The following is an 18,659-nucleotide window of genomic DNA, read 5'->3' as shown; positions in this document are numbered from 1 at the left end:
ATGAAACCATAAAGCTGCACTTTCTTTTTGCCTTATAGTCTGATTTGTCATAACTTCTCCGTTTTGTGGTAAGCTTTTCTTTGGCTGTCACTTCTTCACCCTGACCTGTCTTATTTGGCTCAGCAGAACTGAAATATAAATCCTGCTGCTTTTACACACGGACTCACATAAGCTCAGCGATTCTCTGCGCGATCAACCTCTCACATGTTTAAGCTTGCTGCGGGAGATTTCACTTGTCATGTTTGCATAGTAAGCTAACGATTAATAAGACGATGTCAGAGGAATTGGTGCACAAATTATCATCACTCACAGATCAGTGCTGTCGCTCTCTATACACAGTTCACACGATTGCAAAGTGAAAGCAAAAAAACAAGCGCAAATTCAAACGCGACTTCAATATGTCACATATTGACAGTGGCTCACCGATGCCAATGACATAATTACCCAGCTACATTTCTGAAAGAATGCAAAAGCATTGACATATATTTTTCCTACAATAGCCCGACGGGCAGGGCAGAGATAGATTTTGGTAGCCCGACTGAAAAAATCGCTAGCTCCGGGACGTCGGGCTAGCGATATTGCAAGCCCTGTATCTGATTGAGGAATCACTCATCTTTGGAAAAGAGAGTTTATTACAGAGAAATGGCTCTTTCCAAAATAAAAGCTATACTATCCGCTTCTTCTGGGCTATATTCTCAGCAGCATAAGGAGAATCATGTGCTAACAGCTGTCTAAATGACTCGGCTAAAGTTAGTAGCATGCTTGCTTTTTTTTGTCTGCTTCCACTTGTCTTTGCACTAGGATGATGTCGGCGTAAATGTGCAGTCATATTCGTTGTGTTCCCACTAGTGCTTTCAGGTTAATCTCGTTGAAATGACCTTAACGCCACAACACGGCAAATCTCCGTTAACGAGCTACCGCCGATCGCCCCGTGCATGGGGCTAGACGGCCAACACGTTAACGAGCTAACTGCGCTAACACACTAGTTCCCACCCATGTAATTGAGCATTGCATGGAACATCCAACATACTGTTTTACTTTAGTCCATGACTCGCTTACCTTCAGGGTCATACGTCACATTAAAACCAAAATAATTCCAAACGCCAGATCTGAATGAGGTTCAATTTGCCTGTTGCAAGTAGAGCTTAACTTCTGTCTCGCTAGCTTGCCCTGCGCTCTTCCTTCTGACGATGCTGTCTGTGTTGAGCGCTCAGTGGATCTGCGCTCGACAGTGCAGCCTAGGCGGAGTAGTCGAACACAGATTCACTGAGCGCTCAACACAGACAGCATCGTCAGAAGGAAAATTGATAAAATAAATTACAAATGTTGTATTGTTCGATACATATGCGTACCGAACCGAAAGCACTGTATCGAACGGTTCAATATCGATACGAATATCGTTGCACCCCTAATATATATATATATTAGGGGTGCAACGATACACAAAATTCACGGTTCGGTTCGATACTTTGGTGTCACGGTTCGATATTTTTTCGATACAAAAAAATGTTCATGCCTTTTTAATTTGTGATTTATTAAAATTATAAATATATATTTTAACTCAAACGTGCAGTTTTTAGATTTAATGTTGCTGAAACAACAAAGGGATAAAATAAATCTATCTGATCAAGAAATCACTCATCTTTGGAAAAGAGAGTTTATTACAGAGAAATGGCTCTTTCCAAAATAAAAGCTATACTATACGCTTCTTCTGGGCTATATTCTCAGCAGCATATTAAACATATCAGGTCCCCATAAGGAGAATCATGTGCTAACGGCTGTCTAAATGACTCGGGTAAAGTTTGTAGCATGCGTGCTTGTTGTTTTTGTCTGCTTCCACTTGTCTTTGCACTAGGATGATGTCGGCGTCAATGTGCAGTCATATTCGTTGTGTTCTCACTAGTGCTGTCAGCGTTAATCTCGTTGAAATGACGTTAACGCCACAACACGGCAAATCTCCGTTAACGAGCTACAGCGGATCGCCCCGTGCGTGGGGCTGGACGGCGTCAACACGTTAACAAGCAAACTGTGCTTCACCTCTTCAGTTCTGAAAGCTGATGGAGAGTCTCGGGTGTTTAACTCCCAGTGAGGTTGTGATGCTGGCGGAGGTCCTGAGAGTGGATGACCCACCCTGCTGTCAACTGAGTTACTGAGGTCACATGGGTCAATGTGTGAGGGGGGGGGGGGGGGGGGGTGTGAATGGCCCGGAAGTGATCCCAGGACTATGTTATAGGTAGCCAACACTTTTTCCATGTTTGAACTTAATGTGACCACTAGAGGGAGGTATGTGCCTCTTAGTGCCATAAGCCAGCTGTGCAGCAGGCAGGTTGTTTGGCTTCATTTTTGCACAATGGGAGGAGGCGCTGTCGCGTCGTCCATGTTTTCTACAGTCATTGATTTGGACACAGCCAATGTGTTTAGTTTTACTCTTCCCCATGTGATGTCATTATGTCCATTTGTGTCAGCTTTTTTCCCAGGTGCCTCCACTTCCCCATCACCTCATATGTGTATGTAAGTCTTCTGTCTCCCTTTGTTCATTGTTGCTTCGTCTGTGTTCCCACCCCCATGTCCTCATAGTCACAGAGTCATAGTGTGTGTCATAGTGCCCTCATATTATCACAGTATGTCATAGTTGTTCATAGGTTTCTTAGTTCTCCTGTCACCAGCCAAATAAAGGCTCGCTTTTGGTTTCAAGTTCCATCTCTCTGCCTATGTCTGTTCGTGGGTCGTCTACATACACTCCACAACCGAGACAGGAGAGGAACCTGATAACAGCTGAACGTTCTTTTGTTCACACGGAAAATAGGTGTGAAAGGCAAAATTATAAATTGTTTCTAAAAAAAAATTAAATAAAGCTGTTTTATTAAATGAATATATACATAATGCAAATGTGCTCATAAATGAGTTGACTCTGTGTTTTCAGAGTTAACAGATTCATTCAGCGATATTGTCTGGATCTGAAATATTGCAGGTACACGCAGAGTGCAGAGGATTTTTACACATACACTGATAATTGTTTTCTATAAGTCTCTGGGTCAGGAAGTCCAAACATGACGTCCTGAACTGGGCCTTAGAATAAGCTGAAGGATAACATTAGATAATCAAGGCAGGATGTGTTTTTGTGTCCATGTGTTTCTGATTCCAGGAGGAGCAGATACCAGGTGAGGTCGGATGTGGACGGGGAGGATTCGCAGCAGACTGCCACGTTGGATTTGGGAGAAGATAATAATATTTTGTCATTGTCAAAGTATAAAAGCTGTACAGCCCATTTCAGGGTTAGGGTTGGGGTCAAAGTGAAACTAGAAATATTTAGAATTACAATGAGTTCAAAGCGTGAGGACGTCTGATGTTCCAACAGTGTTCAGGATGAGAATTATTACCTGCAATGCTCCAGTTTGACCTCATGGTGGCAGTGCCGTCTCACTGTTATAATGGCTACACTCAGACTACAGGAGAGAACAAGAGGCTGTACTAAAACTCTGATGTTTTATCGTGTGTTTATGACATCATGCTGACGTCAGCCTGATAATACCTGTTGATTCAACTAAACAGCCAAGGTTTCCAAGGTTCTTAAATGAACCACAAACTACAGGGTAAGAGTGAGCTGCTGAAAGTCAGATCTGTTCTTCAAAGCAGACTTTCAGCTTTATTACAAACTAAGAGTCGGATCAGCACAAATACTGACACAGAGATGGCTGCTGGCACTGCGCTGCTCTGCTGCACTTTGCTGTTTGTCCTTGTCTTCGTCTCTGCAGGTGAGATTGAACTAAACTGAGGTTCTCTCTGAGATAACAAGAAGTACAGGAGGATTATTTTCATCTGGATTCAGTTTGTCTGTGTGTGAAGGAGACACCAGGCTGGGTGGACACTTAACATCTGTAATCCAGCTGTGACAGAGACAAAGAAGTGTAATGTGTGTGTCAGTGTGATGTGTTGTAGTGTCAGGAGTCAGTATGCAGCTACAAAGCTTCTTGTTCAGTGTATACAAACAGCTGTAGCTCCATAAAGGCAGCATGCAGAGACTCACAGTGTCTTATAATGAGAGGCTGCTTTCTCTCACACATTATGTTCACTTATTATCAGCACATGTTGTTGTTCTGTGGAAGCTAACATCTTGTAGTTTCTGACACTTTGCATGTTTAGCATGAGGCTAAAATTCCCCCTCAGTGGGTCACTGGTGACCTGGTGGATGTTCAGAGGTTCATTAAATCCAACATGACTAAAAACTCAAATGTCAAAGTGTTGTTTCCTCTTTCAGAGCAGAAAACCATCACAGCTGAGTCTGGACAGGACGTCACTCTGACATGTCGAGCTCCAAACAACAACATTAGAGTAATAAAGTGGGAGAGATTTGACCTGGGAGATGATTATGTGCTTTTGTACCAGGATGGTCTCCCTGATTCAACACACCAGCATCCATCTTTTAAGAACCGGGTGGATCTGCAGGACAGACAGATGAAGGATGGAGACGTGTCTTTGATTCTGAAGGATGTGACGATTAATGATGCTGGAGCATACGAGTGCCGTTTCTTCATGGAAGAAACTCGCTCATGGAAGTCCATCAGCAGCCTCAACCTGATTGTTACAGGTGAGTGAGTAGAGTTGAGTGTGTGTGTGATCAGAGGTGAAGCTGCTTCCTGGTTGTTGATGTGTGTTTGTTGTATGGATGAGCTGGTGGATGTCAGAGGTAGACAGATGTTTCTCCAGCTGTTGTCTTTGTGGCTGGTAGTATAGAGTTGTAGAGCAGCATTGTTTGGTTAGAGCAGAAACAAAGACATTTATGTCTCTTCTTCTCTTGCTCTCTAACTCGTCTGTAAACATGTGTGGGGAAACTCAATGTTAAAGCCTACATCTGGAGGGGGAGGGGAGGGGTGGAGCTGGTGGTTGTGAGTCTGTGAAAGTGAATCCTGCCGGTGCCATAGCTGGTGAAAACGTACTTAGTGCAGACACAAAACGTCCATCAGCTTCAAAGTGTGTCAGAAAAATGTCCACATGGTGACTGATGGATGAAAGAGGTCCCATTGTTGTTGTTGTGCACAAATCATTGAACAACACAAACACTTAGAGCTGCTTTCAGTGCTGCCTGTTTTGTTACTGCACACATTTCTGATGGTCCTACAGTCCAACGTAGCAAACGTCTCCCTGAAGCCTCTTCTTAGAGACCAAATGTTGGATCAGAGCGAGCAGCTGAAAGGACACATCTATGAATGCAGTCAGACACTTTCTCACAACCTCACACTTCATCTGGTCACATTTACACTCAGGTTCTCTGTTAGTCACTGAGATTACAGACTCGCACATTTAAAATAATCTGAATGTTGGATCAGATGAAGTTAATATTTTTTATTTCTTGAACATATGTTTAATTAGCATGTTGCTAAAGCTTTAAGTAATGCACTGGTGACCTGGTGTATGTTAACAGGTCAATTAATCAAATCCAGAATAACTCAAATGTAAGCTAAACAGCATAAATATTAAACATAAACAACATCATATTTCCCCCATGGCACAGTCCACTCAGCACTTCCTGGAGTTTCTCATTTGATCGTTCATTGACACTCATGACTTACAGAGACTCTGATCATCAAACACAGGAATAAAACAAGCAGTGAGCACAACAAAGGATTATTAAAGAAGGAATATTAACTCTATTCTAACTCTAGTAACTCTACACCAGGAAACCACCAAATCTTCTGCAAACGTGATTTTAACCAGTCAAAATGTTTTTGGATATTTATTCAGTGTAGAAACCTAAAAAGTCAGTTTTTTTTAGATGTTTGGTTGTTTTGAACAATTATATCAAACTGTAAGTATGATGTTTGGTATATAGTATTATATATTGCATGGTATTGATATATTGCACTGTTTGAAGTGCTTCGTATATAAAAGTAGTAAACTGTGTACACAGTGTTTGGTGTGACAGAGCTGTTGTCACTGAATCACAGGTTCAGATGTTTCAGCCTCATAATAAACAAACACGTTTTCAGAGACTCGAGGATTTGACCTTCCAAAAGTCTCAGACATGTTTTAATGAGCTCTCACAGTCTGCAGCCAAACAGGTCAAATTATAAAGAACAGCTGGATCAACCCAACATGACCTCTGACCCCGAAGCAGCTGTTAGACCTGTGTATTTGAAAAAAAATTATGATTTTTTTTATGGTGAAAGCAAGATTCCAGACTGCAGTTTTGGTCAGATCATGTTTTTAAATAAAAAGCAGAAAAATCAACATTAACATTTTCTCACTTTATAAATGTTATGAATGATTTTTTCATCTAATCTCCTGAACTAGAAGAGGACACCTCACAGCTGTTTCTCACCTGCAGGTCAGCCAGGAGGAGACAGAGATGAACTGTGAGTCGGACGATCTGAGGACAGACAGAAACTCTCCTGAACATCCAGCAGTCGACTCTGATGATCATCATGTTCAGACTTGGACCAACAGTGTGTGTCTGTGCTGTCAGTGACTCTGAACTACAGTTTATTCATCTTGTTCATGAGATTTACTGACACAAAGTCAAACTGTGTTACAAACACACATGAATTTCTGATCTCAGAGTCAGTGAGTGTTGGAGCTTCAGGTTAGACAAATTAACTATTTTATGTTGGTGTGATTGTTTATTAGCTTCATGTGACTTTTTCTTCTTTAAGTACAGTCCACTGGAAAACACTTTGTATAAAAATCATCTCTTTGGCTGACATTGTTTTTAGTTTGTAAACCAATCTTACCCAGTTTAACAGATTGTACAAACTGTTAACGTCTCTCTCTGATCCTGCACTGAGAAGTTTGACAACCTCTTCAACTTTTCTTTAACATGACACACTGTTCAGGTCAGATTTAAACTGCTTTGACCTTTGACACCAGCAAAACATCCTGAACAACTTTGCTGGGTTGAGACCTGATTACTTTTCATAAACAGACCCATAAGACTCAAAAATATGAAACATATTTTCACATTTATACTGTTGTATAGATGATGCAAACTTTTGTACACTGATGCTCTTTTGGGTGAAGTTTGACTCATTTGTTTAGATGGATTTTCAGATCCACCAGTTTGGCTCAAGTTAGAAACATTGTGATTTTAGGGAAACTTGCCACTCATAATGTATAAATATACACATCATGTTTGTGTGGATTTGTAATGAGACAGCAGTGAAGCAGTGAAGTCATCCTGTTGCCCACAGAAACAGACTGTGAATTAGTAAAGTAGCACATGGAGCACATGAGGAACAAAGGTCATACATGTATCTCCTGAAGTGGATTCTGGGTCTCTGACTTCCTCCCACAGTCCAAAGACATCAACGGGTGTTTTTTATTTATCCGTGTATGCTGTGTGTGAATGTGTGGTTCCTACAGAACTTAATGGTCAGTAACACTAACATGTAAACATGAGTGCATCACATCAGCGCATGAAAGAACAACAGTGTGGCATTAATATTACAGCAGTGAGGACAGTGTGATGAACTGATGCTCTGATCTCTGGTCTGACCAAAGCTTTAACTCCAAACATCTCTCCACTGTTAGAGCTTCTGCACTGTTTCAGGTTCAAATCATGGTTCATATTTTCATGGCCTGATGGTGTGACGCCTCCACCTACATCACTGAACTGCTCCACTTCTGTACTCTTCTCTCTGTGGCCTTCTTGAAACGTCCTCTTGGTGTTTGTGGTCAACTCCATTCTGGGAAGTTAATCATATTATTGTTTTGTAATATGTCAGGGTTATTCCAGATAGGAGTACGTTTGCATGGGATTAGTGAAGACTCCGTTATTTTTAGAAACTCCCACCATGCTGTCAGAGAGGAGCTGATGTTGATACTTTTAAAACATTCATGTCTTTTGATGTTTGAGCTAATAAATGGTAGGTCTGAAATCTCTAGATCCTTGCATAGTGCCTGTTCAACATCTAGCCAGGGCTCATCTAGGAAGGTATGTTTTGACCATTCTGAGATGAACTGAAGCCTGTTGGCTAAGAAGTATTGGTGAAAATTAGGCAGATCTAATCCTCCTCTATCCTTGGTTCTTTGTAGCGTTTTTAAGCTGATACGCGGGGGTTTATCTTTCCAAAGGAAATTGGAAATATATGAATCTAGAGATCTGAACCAATCTTGTGATGGTTTGTTAGGGATCATCAAAAATAAGTAATTTATTTTTGGCAAGATCATCATTTTTATAGTGGCGACCCTTCCCATGAGTGATATGGGTAAAGATTTCCATCTAGTCAGATCGCCTTCTACTTTCTTTAGAAGTGGGATGTGATTTAATTTAGTTAAGTCTGAAAGCTTAGGAGAAACATTAATACCTAAATATTTAATATTTCCTGATTGCTGTGGGGCAGAGGAAGAATTATGGAAGAAGCAGTTAATGGGGAGAACTGTAGATTTTGGCCAGTTAATTGAATAATCTGAAACTCTTGAAAACCAGTTTATTAGAGTAATTACCTCAGAGAGGTTGGTTTGTGTGTTTTGCAGAAAAAGCAACACATCATCCGCATAGAGACTGATTTTATGTTCTATGTTCTTACATTTTATGCCCTTAATTGTTGTAGCCTGTCTAAATGCTGCTGCTAGAGGTTCGATAAAAATTGCAAAAAGTGAAGGGGAGAGTGGGCATCCCTGCCTGGTGCCCACTCTATCTATCAGAGTCTATCAGATTGTCAATTGTGGCCTGTGGAATGTTGGTCCACTCCACTTCAATAGCTGTGCGAGGTTGTTGGATATTCGTGGGAACTGGTACACGCTGTCGTATACGCCGGTCAAGCACATCCCGAACATGCTCAATGGGTGACATGTCCGGTGAGTATGCTGGCCATGCAAGAACTGGGACATTCTCGGCTGCCATCTGCCCTGAACAATGTGAACCATGATTCATCCGTGAAGCGCACACCTCTCCAACGTGCCAGACGCCATCGAATGTGAGCATTTGCCCACACAAGTCTGTTACGGCGACGAGCTGGAGTCAGGTCAAGACCCCGATGAGGACGACGGGCATGCAGTTGAGCGTCCCTGAGACGGTTTCTGACAGTTTGTGCAGAAATTGTTTGGTTGTGTAAACCAATTGTTCCAGCAGCTGTCTGGGTGGCTGGTCTCAGACGATCTTGGAGGTGAACCTGCTGGATGTGGAGGTCCTGGGCTGGTGTGGTTACACGAGGTCTGCGGTTGTGAGGCCGGTTGGATGTGCTGCCATATTCTCTGAAACGCCTGTGGAGACGGCTTATGGTTGAGAAATGAACATTCAATGCACGGGCGACAGATCTGGTTGACATTCCTGCTGTCAGCATGCCAATTGCACGCTCCCTCATTGCTTGTGGCATCTGTGGCATTTTGCTGTGAGACAAAACTGCACATTCCAGGGTGGCCTTTTGTTGTGGGCAGTCTGAGGTACACCTGTGCACTACTCATGATGTCAGATCAGCATCCTGATGTGGCACACCTGTGAGGTGGGATGGATTATCTCAATATGGCAGATGTGCCCACTACCACACATTTGGACTGATTTGTGACCACTGTTTGGGAGGGATGGTTATATTGTGTATCTGGGATGAATTTTAGGTCTCTACGTCCATCCCATGGGGAATGGGAGCAAAAACAAAAGTGTTGCGTTTATATTTTTGTTGAGTGTATTAGGCAAATGAGTATTTTGTCCACATCATCCTCTTCATGCATGTTGTCTTACTCCAAGCTGTATAGGCTCCAAAGCCTACTACCAATTAAGCATATTAGGTGATGTGCATCTCTGTAATGAGAAGGGGTGTGGTCTAATGACATCAACACCCTATATCAGGTGTGCATAATTATTAGGCAACGTCCTTTCCTTTGGCAAAATGGGTCAAAAGAAGGACTTGACAGGCTCAGAAAAGTCAAAAATAGTGAGATATCTTGCAGAGGGATGCAGCAGTCTCAAAATTGCAAAGCTTCTGAAGCGTGATCATCGAACAATCAAGCGTTTCATTCAAAATAGTCAACAGGGTCGCAAGAAGCGTGTGGAAAAACCAAGGCGCAAAATAACTGCACATGAACTGAGAAAAGTCAAGCGTGCAGCTGCCAAGATGCCACATGCCACCAGTTTGGCCATATTTCAGAGCTGCAACATCACTGGATTGCCCAAAAGCACAAGGTGTGCAATACTCAGAGACATGGCCAAGGTAAGAAAGGCTGAAAGACGACCACCACCGAACAAGACACACAAGCTGAAACGTCAAGACTGGGCCAAGAAATATCTCAAGACTGGTTTTTCTAAGGTTTTATGGACTGATGAAATGAGAGTGAGTCTTGATGGGCCAGATGGATGGGCCCGTGGCTGGATTGGTAAAGGGCAGAGAGCTCCAGTCCGACTCAGACGCCAGCAAGGTGGAGGTGGAGTACTGGTTTGGGCTGGTATCATCAAAGATGAGCTTGTGGGGCCTTTTCGGGTTGAGGATGGAGTCAAGCTCAACTCCCAGTCCTACTGCCAGTTTCTGGAAGACACCTTCTTCAAGCAGTGGTACGGGAAGAAGTCTGCATCCTTCAAGAAAAACATGATTTTCATGCAGGACAATGCTCCATCACACGCGTCCAAGTACTCCACAGCGTGGCTGGCAAGAAAGGGTATAAAAGAAGAAAAACTAATGACATGGCCTCCTTGTTCACCTGATCTGAACCCCATTGAGAACCTGTGGTCCATCATCAAATGTGAGATTTACAAGGAGGGAAAACAGTACACCTCTCTGAACAGTGTCTGGGAGGCTGTGGTTGCTGCTGCACGCAATGTTGATGGTGAACAGATCAAAACACTGACAGAATCCATGGATGGCAGGCTTTTGAGTGTCCTTGCAAAGAAAGGTGGCTATATTGGTCGCTGATTTGTTTTTGTTTTGTTTTTGAATGTCAGAAATGTATATTTGTGAATGTGGAGATGTTATATTGGTTTCACTGGTAAAAATAAATAATTGAAATGGGTATATATTTGTTTTTGTTAAGTTGCCTAATAATTCTGCACAGTAATAGTCACCTGCACCCACAGATATCCCCCTAAAATAGCTAAAACTAACAACAAACTAAAAACTACTTCCAAAAACATTCAGCTTTGATATTAATGAGTTTTTTGGGTTCATTGAGAACATGGTTGTTGTTCAATAATAAAATTATTCCTCAAAAATACAACTTGCCTAATAATTCTGCACTCCCTATAGTTTAGTGGTAAGGAACAGCTACAGTCAAACTGTAGCTCACAAACATAAATGATTTTGAGACTCGTTGTGGTGGAAAGCACCTCCACTTCCTGCCCTAGTAGATACAAGCACCGCAGCAGGTAATGCTGTTAGGGCTGCTGTGATGAAAGACGCTGTATGAATACAGAGGAGTTCTGGGTGGCAGCAGATGTTTGGCTTTTTTTAAAGCTTTTTACTGGTTTTTGTTATTCTGACTGCCCACTTTTACAATTATATGCTGATCTAAAGTGTACATTTGAGCCCTGAAATTGATGGGGGGTTATGGTCCAAGAGCACCCGTGAATTTTGAAAAACCTTGAATTTTGGATGTGGTAAAACAAAATGATTTTATAGTTTAAACCCTGAATATATAAATCTGGGGATGCAGGACTTTAAGAACAAAATGAAAAACACTCGAGATAGCTACATGTATGATGTGGGAACGCTGGACTGCATCTGCTGGAGATGCAATTAAGAGAGATGAACAACGCTCTCGGATTGGCTACTTTCAAAACCCCGCCTCTGAGTACACTGGCATTTCAACACTCAAAGGTGCGTTTTCCTTTAAAACAACTGCGGAGTCCTTCAGTAACTTAGGTCTTGATGCCCAAACAAATAACGATTTAGTAGAACTGTTGATCACCAGACTACATGTTTGCTGTAAGTGACATGATGATCTAAGAACCACGTGTTTTAGCACAAAAAGTTATAAAAAGAAGAAAAAAAAATCCACAACACTTTTTCCAGTTTAAAAAAATGAAATATAAAGTTCACAGATTAAAAAACAAAAAAACAAACTGTATCTGTAAGTATATTATGATAAAAAAAAAAGTTGTTGTTTTCAGTGTCGTTTAGGTTGTGGATGGACTGGGGACAGAGTTTTCCTCCACCTGGTGGCTCTTCATGTGCGTTTTCAGACAGTGGCTCTGGGTGAAGGCTTTTTCGCAGATGGTGCACTGGTACGGTCTCTCTCCGTTGTGGGTCCTCATGTGGACCCTCAGGTGTTCCTGGCGAGAGCACGCCTTCCCACAGATCGCGCACACAAACCGTTTGATGCCCAAGTGGCTCCTGATGTGGTTGGTCAGGTAAGTCTTGCGTTTGAAGAAACGGCCGCACTCAGAACAGCCGTACGGTGCCTCACCAGTGTGCACTCGCATGTGACCCTTGAGTTCGCCGTTGGACACGAAGCCTTTGCTGCACACGCCGCAGACGTGCGGCCTCTCGCTGCTGTGCGTCTTCATGTGAGTCATCAGGCTGCAGTTTGACAGGAAGGATTTGCAGCAGACATGGCAGAGAAAAGGTCGCTCCCTGGCCATGTGGATCTTCTCGTGGGACTTCAGGATGCCGGAAAGTTTGAAACGCTTCCCGCAGATTTGGCAGCCATACGGCCGCTCTCCAGAATGAGTGAACTTGTGGCGGGTCAAAGATCGAAGGTCACAGACAGACTTTCCACAGATATTGCAGACGTATCTGTCTTTGCTGGTGTGTGTCTTGCTGTGAGCTTGGAGCTGCGCCTTCAAACCAAAGGATTTTGGGCAAATGTCACATTTGTGTGGTTTCTCTTCCACATGGACCCAATGGTGAACATTCAGACCAGACATGTAAGCAAAGGTTTTGCTGCAAATCTTACATTTGAATGGCCTGTCTCCTGTGTGCAGAGAAATGTGGCTGTTAAGACCAACGATGGAGAAGAAAGATTTCCCACAATATGAGCAGTCGTGAGTTTTCTGGTGAATTCTGATATGTCTCTTTAACTCATCCACAGATTCAAACTGCTCTCCACAAACTCCACAACCACCCTGTGGCTCCTCCAGGTGACTCCAGGTGTGTTTGATCAAGCTGCCCAGGTTCAAGTACCACACTCCACACACTTTACAGGCTATTTTACTCTTCTCTATCTCCTTCATGTCACTTTTGCGCACTTGTTTCTTCATCTTTTTTGTCACCTGGAGCTCAGAAACAGGTTTAAAGCATTTGTCTACAGCCAAGGCTTTGTGTTCATCTTTGCTGTCCACTTCCCTCTCACAGGCCTCTTCATCTGTTGGCAGGTCTTGCTTTTGTGATGTTGTGCTGCTGGCCAGCATGTCCACACTGGGACTGTCTGTATGCTGATCAGAGCTGCTGTGGAACAAAACGGTTAAAGTTAAGTTTTTAAGTACTGAGCGTCTGTAAATAAAAGCCATAGGTTTCGTCTACTTGCAATAACTAAAAACAACAAACTTATCCATTAGAGAACTTGAACCACAGAATTTTGGGTTTGGTATTCGTTAGATCAGAATTTGTTCCCTCAGTAATTTTTTAAATTTCATGTTTTTCATTGAATTATCACAATCCAGCGTCTAGATTTACATCAACATTCTAGAGTCTTGTTTTTGACATCGTTGGTCAATCAAGAGCACACAAATCCTTATACCCGTTTTTATTTTTACCTTGACTGGAGTTCAGCTTCATTGTTTTTTGTTATGTCAGCATCGCTGGATGGACAGTCATCGTTTGTTGGTGAAGCGGGAAACTCTTTCTCCCCCTCCTCACTAGTCTGTAAGAGTTCATTTCCAAATTATTATCAGCACTTATGTTAACTGAGAGTAAAATAGCTAAAATTTCTTTAACATTTTTGTAAAATCTTAAAGTGTACATTTAAATCACATCATGATTGTTACATTTTAAATCTGTTATTGTGGTATAAAGAAGCAAAATTATCAAAATCCTACCAATGTCAGAGGCAAAAGCAGCACAAACAGGTACAGCGTCTACCTTCAGGCGGATGTAGAGGGCAGAGTTTCCAGTAAACATGTGGATCTCCTCTGGAGTCACAATCTTCACTTTCAGGGGCTGGAGCCTCCGGCTTCTGTCAGTTGTGAACAAGTCAAAAGGTTCATCATCTGCCAGCTGAGGAAAGGTGGACTTCAACAGGTCCAGGAAGTCAGCTTCCTGTAGACCAAGAGGGCACTTCAGGTCGTGTGCTGGGAACTTCTTGAATACTGGAACAGAAGAAATTCATCTTAAGATCAATAGTCCTTAGGCAGTCAGTAAAACCAAACCTTGCCCTAGTATTCATTAGTTCAAGTGATTAGTTGGCCAGTCTTTGACTATTTCTGATGATAAATAATGTAATTAAATATTTTTGTAAGCATTGGAAAATGCTTTGAATTAGGAACAAAGAAAAAATGGTATTAATAGCACGGCTAACACTGTACCACATAACAGACAAATACAAAACCTTAATGACTAACATTTCATTTCATACCCGTCTTAGAGAGCACATTGGTGTGAGAGTCCTCCAGGATGCGGACTCTGAGATCTATATGGTTCTTTATGTCACTGATGCGAGGTCTGCCGGGCTTCTTCCTGATAGTCGGAACTCTGGCGAAAATGCAGGAACTAAGTCAGTGTCATAAAAGACTATAAAGCAAATGCAAATAAACTTGGGGACCATCCACATATTGTTGGCCATATCACAAACCTCTACAGTTTGTTGTTCCTTAAAGTGGTGTTTTTTCTAACCTTGACGGCATTTTATAATCTGGGTCCTTTAGATCTTCTCGTTTTTGTCGGGAACTTGTTGGTTGCACCAACTCCTGCTCCTCTTCATCGTCATCAATGTCGTCGTACCAAAGCAGGACCAGGCTCTCAGTGTCCTTCACACCTGGATACATCAGAATTCACTTTTTGTTATGGTTTTTAATTTGAATCATATGAACGACAAAGACACAATACATGTGGTTTAGTCAGTTTGCTTTAGTAATAATTTGATTAATTGAACTCGCCTGGCGCACAGTATATAAGCACTGCACTCACTTTCATGCCCTCTTTTCACTCCCACACAAGCGGCAGCTTAGGTGAGTTTGATTTGTAGTTCTCAGTTTAAATCTTTATTTAAGTTAATGACTTAAAGTCATTAACTTAAATGACTTGTTTTCTCTTTCAGAGTTTAGCAGTCCATGCGTGTCTTCCTTTAAGTTACTACTGATTACACTAAAGTAAACCGACATATACGGCAACTAATTGATAGCAGTTTTCTTTGCATTCTGACCAGATGAGGCCATGGTGATAAAAAATAAAAACTTTGAACCTCCTTATTAACACACAGTAGGAGGCAAATTGTTTCTAAACAGTCAGGCTGACTTTTGACCGACTGCTGGTGACAAATTGGTGATGTTTGCAAATAACTCGAGGCCAATTTACAAACATGGACAGACTGCCAACATGTTGCAATTAATCTTAATCAGTCTGTGCCAATAAGCGGAACTCATCTGGTTGCCAACTGGTTGTATTCTGGATATATACCTATATATGGGGTTACCCATGTTATGGGGTGCCTGTGTCATTTTGCAATATTCTTTATAAAAGCCTTGAACTACCCCCCCCCAAAAAAAAAAAGAAAAACAATTAATGGTAAGACTGTTCAGACGTACCTGTCTGTTGCTTGGGCTGTTGCTCCTCTCTGTCCTCAGGCACGACTTCCACCTCATGCCTCTCCACATCAGGCTGTAGGACTTTGTGTTTTTTGGTCAAAAAGAACATTTGATCAATATATCAGCTTTGTGTGACTGTGGTGTTTGACTGCAGCTCCGAAGACCCTCCTTCCTGTTGATCATTGTTTTTATTATGTAAACCAATAAGAAAACATTAACTCTAGATTCCAAAAAGACAAAACAAAACAAAGAATGACAATCTGGGATAAGAATTAGACCAGATTCTTATGCTCTCAAGGATAACTACATTACGCCCAGTGGCATATCTTGTGAGAAGAAGGGCGTGGTTACGGGTTATATGGCCTGTTGCTACATGCTTTTAAGAGTCTGTACAACAGCCATGAGAGCGTGGATAATAAAAAGCAGTAAATCAGATTGCACGCTCAAGAAGAGTTTAGTTGGGTGGTCTCAGATGTTTTCTGTTGGCGACCTCCATCTCACTGGAACAGCCTGAAGCAGCAGAAATTCTAATTAGTCCCTCAAAGTCTGAGGTCATGGCACTAAAAAATGTATGGAATAACCACTCCAGGCTGAAGGTTCTACCTCAAGTAGAGGCTTCATACACCTCAAGGTCTAGTTCAGGGAAAAAAAACAAAAACAAAAAAAATGAATCATCAGCTCTTCTCTACATTTAAACTGAGAGAGATTTATGCCGAATTGCAAATAACGCTAATATTATTTTCCCTGCATTCACATTTTATTGTAATTACACATCTGTATGTTTAACAGCTTGTAAACGTAAAATCAGCGATTTTTAAACGAAGTTCGGCAAATTCTAAATTTACAAATCAGCTTTTTGTGGCTGCGAGCAGCTTTATTTGTCCACTCACCTCTTTTCTCCAGAGAGACGTTAGGCTGCAGAAGCTCCAGCAGTCTCCTCTGACGGCCGATCTCTCGCCTGAAGCCCGCAGCCTCCTCCTCGTAGTCGGCTACAGTCCTCTCCACCACCGCTAAGATCTCGCGGGCGGCTGTGCTCATTTTCTCGGTGACGATTCCTCTCAGTATGTCGCTCTTAGACATGTTACCGACGCTGTCGACCGGCTCGGGGCCGCCGCTGCTGCCGCTCTTCATCCAGTAAAACATGTTTGTTTGTTTTCTCAGCTGTGTTTTGATGAAGACACACTACAGCGCAGGGTGCGTTTCCGGCGGATTCTGGTGCAGCTACAAATTGTGTCCGGAAAAGAAAATCAGGCGTTATTTAGTTCCCCTGCTGGTCTGACTTTTATCAGTAAGACTGATGTCTGCTGTACATTTAAGATGCTGGTGAAAATCATAGCATTATAGTAAAGTAAGTGAAAAGCATTTTTAATGTAGCACCTTTGAGGACAAACATCATAACAAAAATGGTTAAATGTTAGAACAAAAAGTTACCCAAAAGCAAGCTTAAAAAGATTATATTTTTAGCTGCTTTTAAAACAAATCACCAAATTCATAGATCTCAAGCTTCAAAAGCTCTGTCTCCTCTTTTAGCCCTCAGCATTGGATGATGCACAGTCTGCAGTGACCTCGGAGACCTTTACATTAGGGACTTCTGTCCAATAGCACAGCACCGACAGAAGCACAGCATGTTATACAGTACATACATTGTAACCACAGCGGCCCTGGGGCGCACTGACAGAGGCAAAATGAAAACAAACTACAAACTGCTGAGCTGTTGAACAGGCTGATCCAGCCTTTAGTCTGAGCTGCAGTCAGTCACACAAACAGACTGAACAGGATGTGTTCTGTGCAGCACGCATGTAAAACAGAAGCAAAGCTGTTCCTGTGAAATGAAAGTGAAAGCCTCTCTGAGCGTCTCCCTGTAGAAAATGGAGGCTGAGCTCAGTCAGATCACTCAGCCTGCAGACAAATGGAGGCGTGTTTGAGACGTGCAGATAAACAGTCAGCTTTGTGTCGGCCTCTGAGGGCTCAGGGCCGTCCTGATTTCATGTTATCAAGTGCATGACGGCTCTCTGCACACACTTTGAGTCCTTATGCACATTTTCACGAGTCCTCATCTCTGTGGACCTGAAGGGATTACCCACAGTTCATAGTGCTGTGATGGTGAAAGCATTAAGAACAAGGATGGAAAATAAATAAATAACCAAACTGAAGGTTCAGAGGAATGTAGCTCATCACAAATGCTTCATGATGAAGTTTTCACAATGATGAATAATTTGATTATTTTACGGTTTCTTCCTGTAAAGTTAGAGCCTGAAAACAGACAAAATCAAACACTAAAGTCAGATCACACGACGAGGTCTGAGGCACCACGACAGTTAGCATCACAGCAGAGGTGACAAAGTGCTTTCTGTGGCCTGTTTATCTTCAGTTCTTTGAATTTAATTAGACATTAATTTCATTAATTAGAATTAATTTCAGTACATTAAACATTAGCAGAAGGATGGAGAGCGTGCTATATGTATTTCTTGCACTTGCACAAACACAAACAGCAGCTCTTCTTGTTTTTGCCACTCAATCTAGAAGAGAATTTAGATCAAGAAATTTCCATGATCATTATGATTTGATTTGATTTTATAGGAAATGCAGTTTGACGTGTTTCCAATACTGAGGATGAGGATACACTATAAAAAATTTAAAGCTACTGTTAGTTTTCCTGTCTTGTAAAAAGTAAAGTTTTTGTTCATGCACAGAAAATGAATATTTTTCAGATTTCAATGGACTTTCTGTCATTTTTGTTTTGTTTTGTTGGGGTTAAAACGATGCCACCTTAAAATGAAACTGAAAAATAAATATTGACATTAAGACAAGAAAAAAGTTTTCACACTTACATCTTTTTTTTTTCTTTTTTGCTTACAGTTTTTTTTTTTCAGTTTCAGTTTGCTGGCACTGTTTTGGCGTCTGGGGGCACGATTGTTAATAACAAACACACAAATATTACATCTTTTGAATCTGTGATGACATGTGACAATATGATGAAGTTCACATGATGTAGCTTCTCTGCCAACAACACAAATGAAAGAATAAATAATTTAAACCAAAGTAAGAGTTTATTGTT

General features: G+C 41.7%; 3 protein-coding genes across 7 annotated transcripts in view; 1 reads left to right on the top strand and 2 right to left on the bottom strand.

Moving 5' to 3' along the window:
- The window catches only part of LOC309695816 (butyrophilin subfamily 1 member A1-like), a 129,277-nt gene extending 122,905 nt beyond the window's left edge, over positions 1-6,372 (top strand). The window contains exons 1-3 of one of the 2 annotated variants that reach the window (XM_082516723.1): positions 3,348-3,755; positions 4,259-4,588; positions 6,326-6,372. In XM_082516723.1, the coding sequence (XP_082372849.1) occupies positions 3,575-3,755; positions 4,259-4,588; positions 6,326-6,357 (543 nt within the window). In that variant the 5' untranslated portion in view covers positions 3,348-3,574 and the 3' untranslated portion in view covers positions 6,358-6,372. Of the gene's footprint in view, positions 1-3,347; positions 3,756-4,258; positions 4,589-6,325 lie in introns of those variants that run through there. The other variant, XM_082516724.1, reaches the window with a different exon arrangement.
- LOC309693309 (hemicentin-2-like) overlaps positions 1-18,659 on the bottom strand; it is a 1,543,010-nt gene that overhangs the window by 867,195 nt on the left and 657,156 nt on the right. The window lies entirely within an intron of this gene.
- Positions 11,359-16,801, bottom strand: LOC309693509 (uncharacterized protein). Of its 4 annotated transcripts, none has more exons than XM_082512787.1 (7): positions 16,492-16,801; positions 15,602-15,682; positions 14,691-14,832; positions 14,434-14,549; positions 13,932-14,167; positions 13,616-13,713; positions 11,359-13,307 (listed from the first exon to the last, which is right to left on the bottom strand). In XM_082512787.1, exons 1-7 carry the CDS (start codon positions 16,742-16,744, stop codon positions 12,038-12,040), a joined length of 2,196 nt encoding a protein of 731 aa, XP_082368913.1. In that variant the 5' UTR covers positions 16,745-16,801; the 3' UTR covers positions 11,359-12,037. The 4 variants fall into 4 exon arrangements, with proteins under 4 accessions (XP_082368913.1, XP_082368912.1, XP_082368914.1 ...); XM_082512786.1 differs by having other exon boundaries at positions 13,616-13,722; positions 13,941-14,167; XM_082512788.1 differs by having other exon boundaries at positions 11,359-13,304; positions 13,616-13,722; positions 13,941-14,167.

The sequence above is a fragment of the Aulonocara stuartgranti genome, assembly GCF_965226115.1.
Source record: "Aulonocara stuartgranti genome assembly, chromosome: 3".
NCBI classification, from domain to species: Eukaryota; Metazoa; Chordata; class Actinopteri; order Cichliformes; family Cichlidae; genus Aulonocara; species Aulonocara stuartgranti.
This window is presented reverse-complemented; position numbering and strand designations above follow the sequence as displayed.

Excerpts from the sequence above, each read along its gene's own strand:
- LOC309693509 (XM_082512787.1), bottom strand. The coding sequence starts at position 16,744 with ATGTTTTACTGGATGAAGAGCGGCAGCAGCGGCGGCCCCGAGCCGGTC. Across the intron at positions 14,550-14,690 it reads GATTATAAAATGCCGTCAAG|AGTTCCGACTATCAGGAAGA; the intron begins GTTAGAAAAAAC and ends CATTTTCGCCAG. Across the intron at positions 13,308-13,615 it reads GAAGCTGAACTCCAGTCAAG|CAGCTCTGATCAGCATACAG; the intron begins GTAAAAATAAAA and ends TTTGTTCCACAG.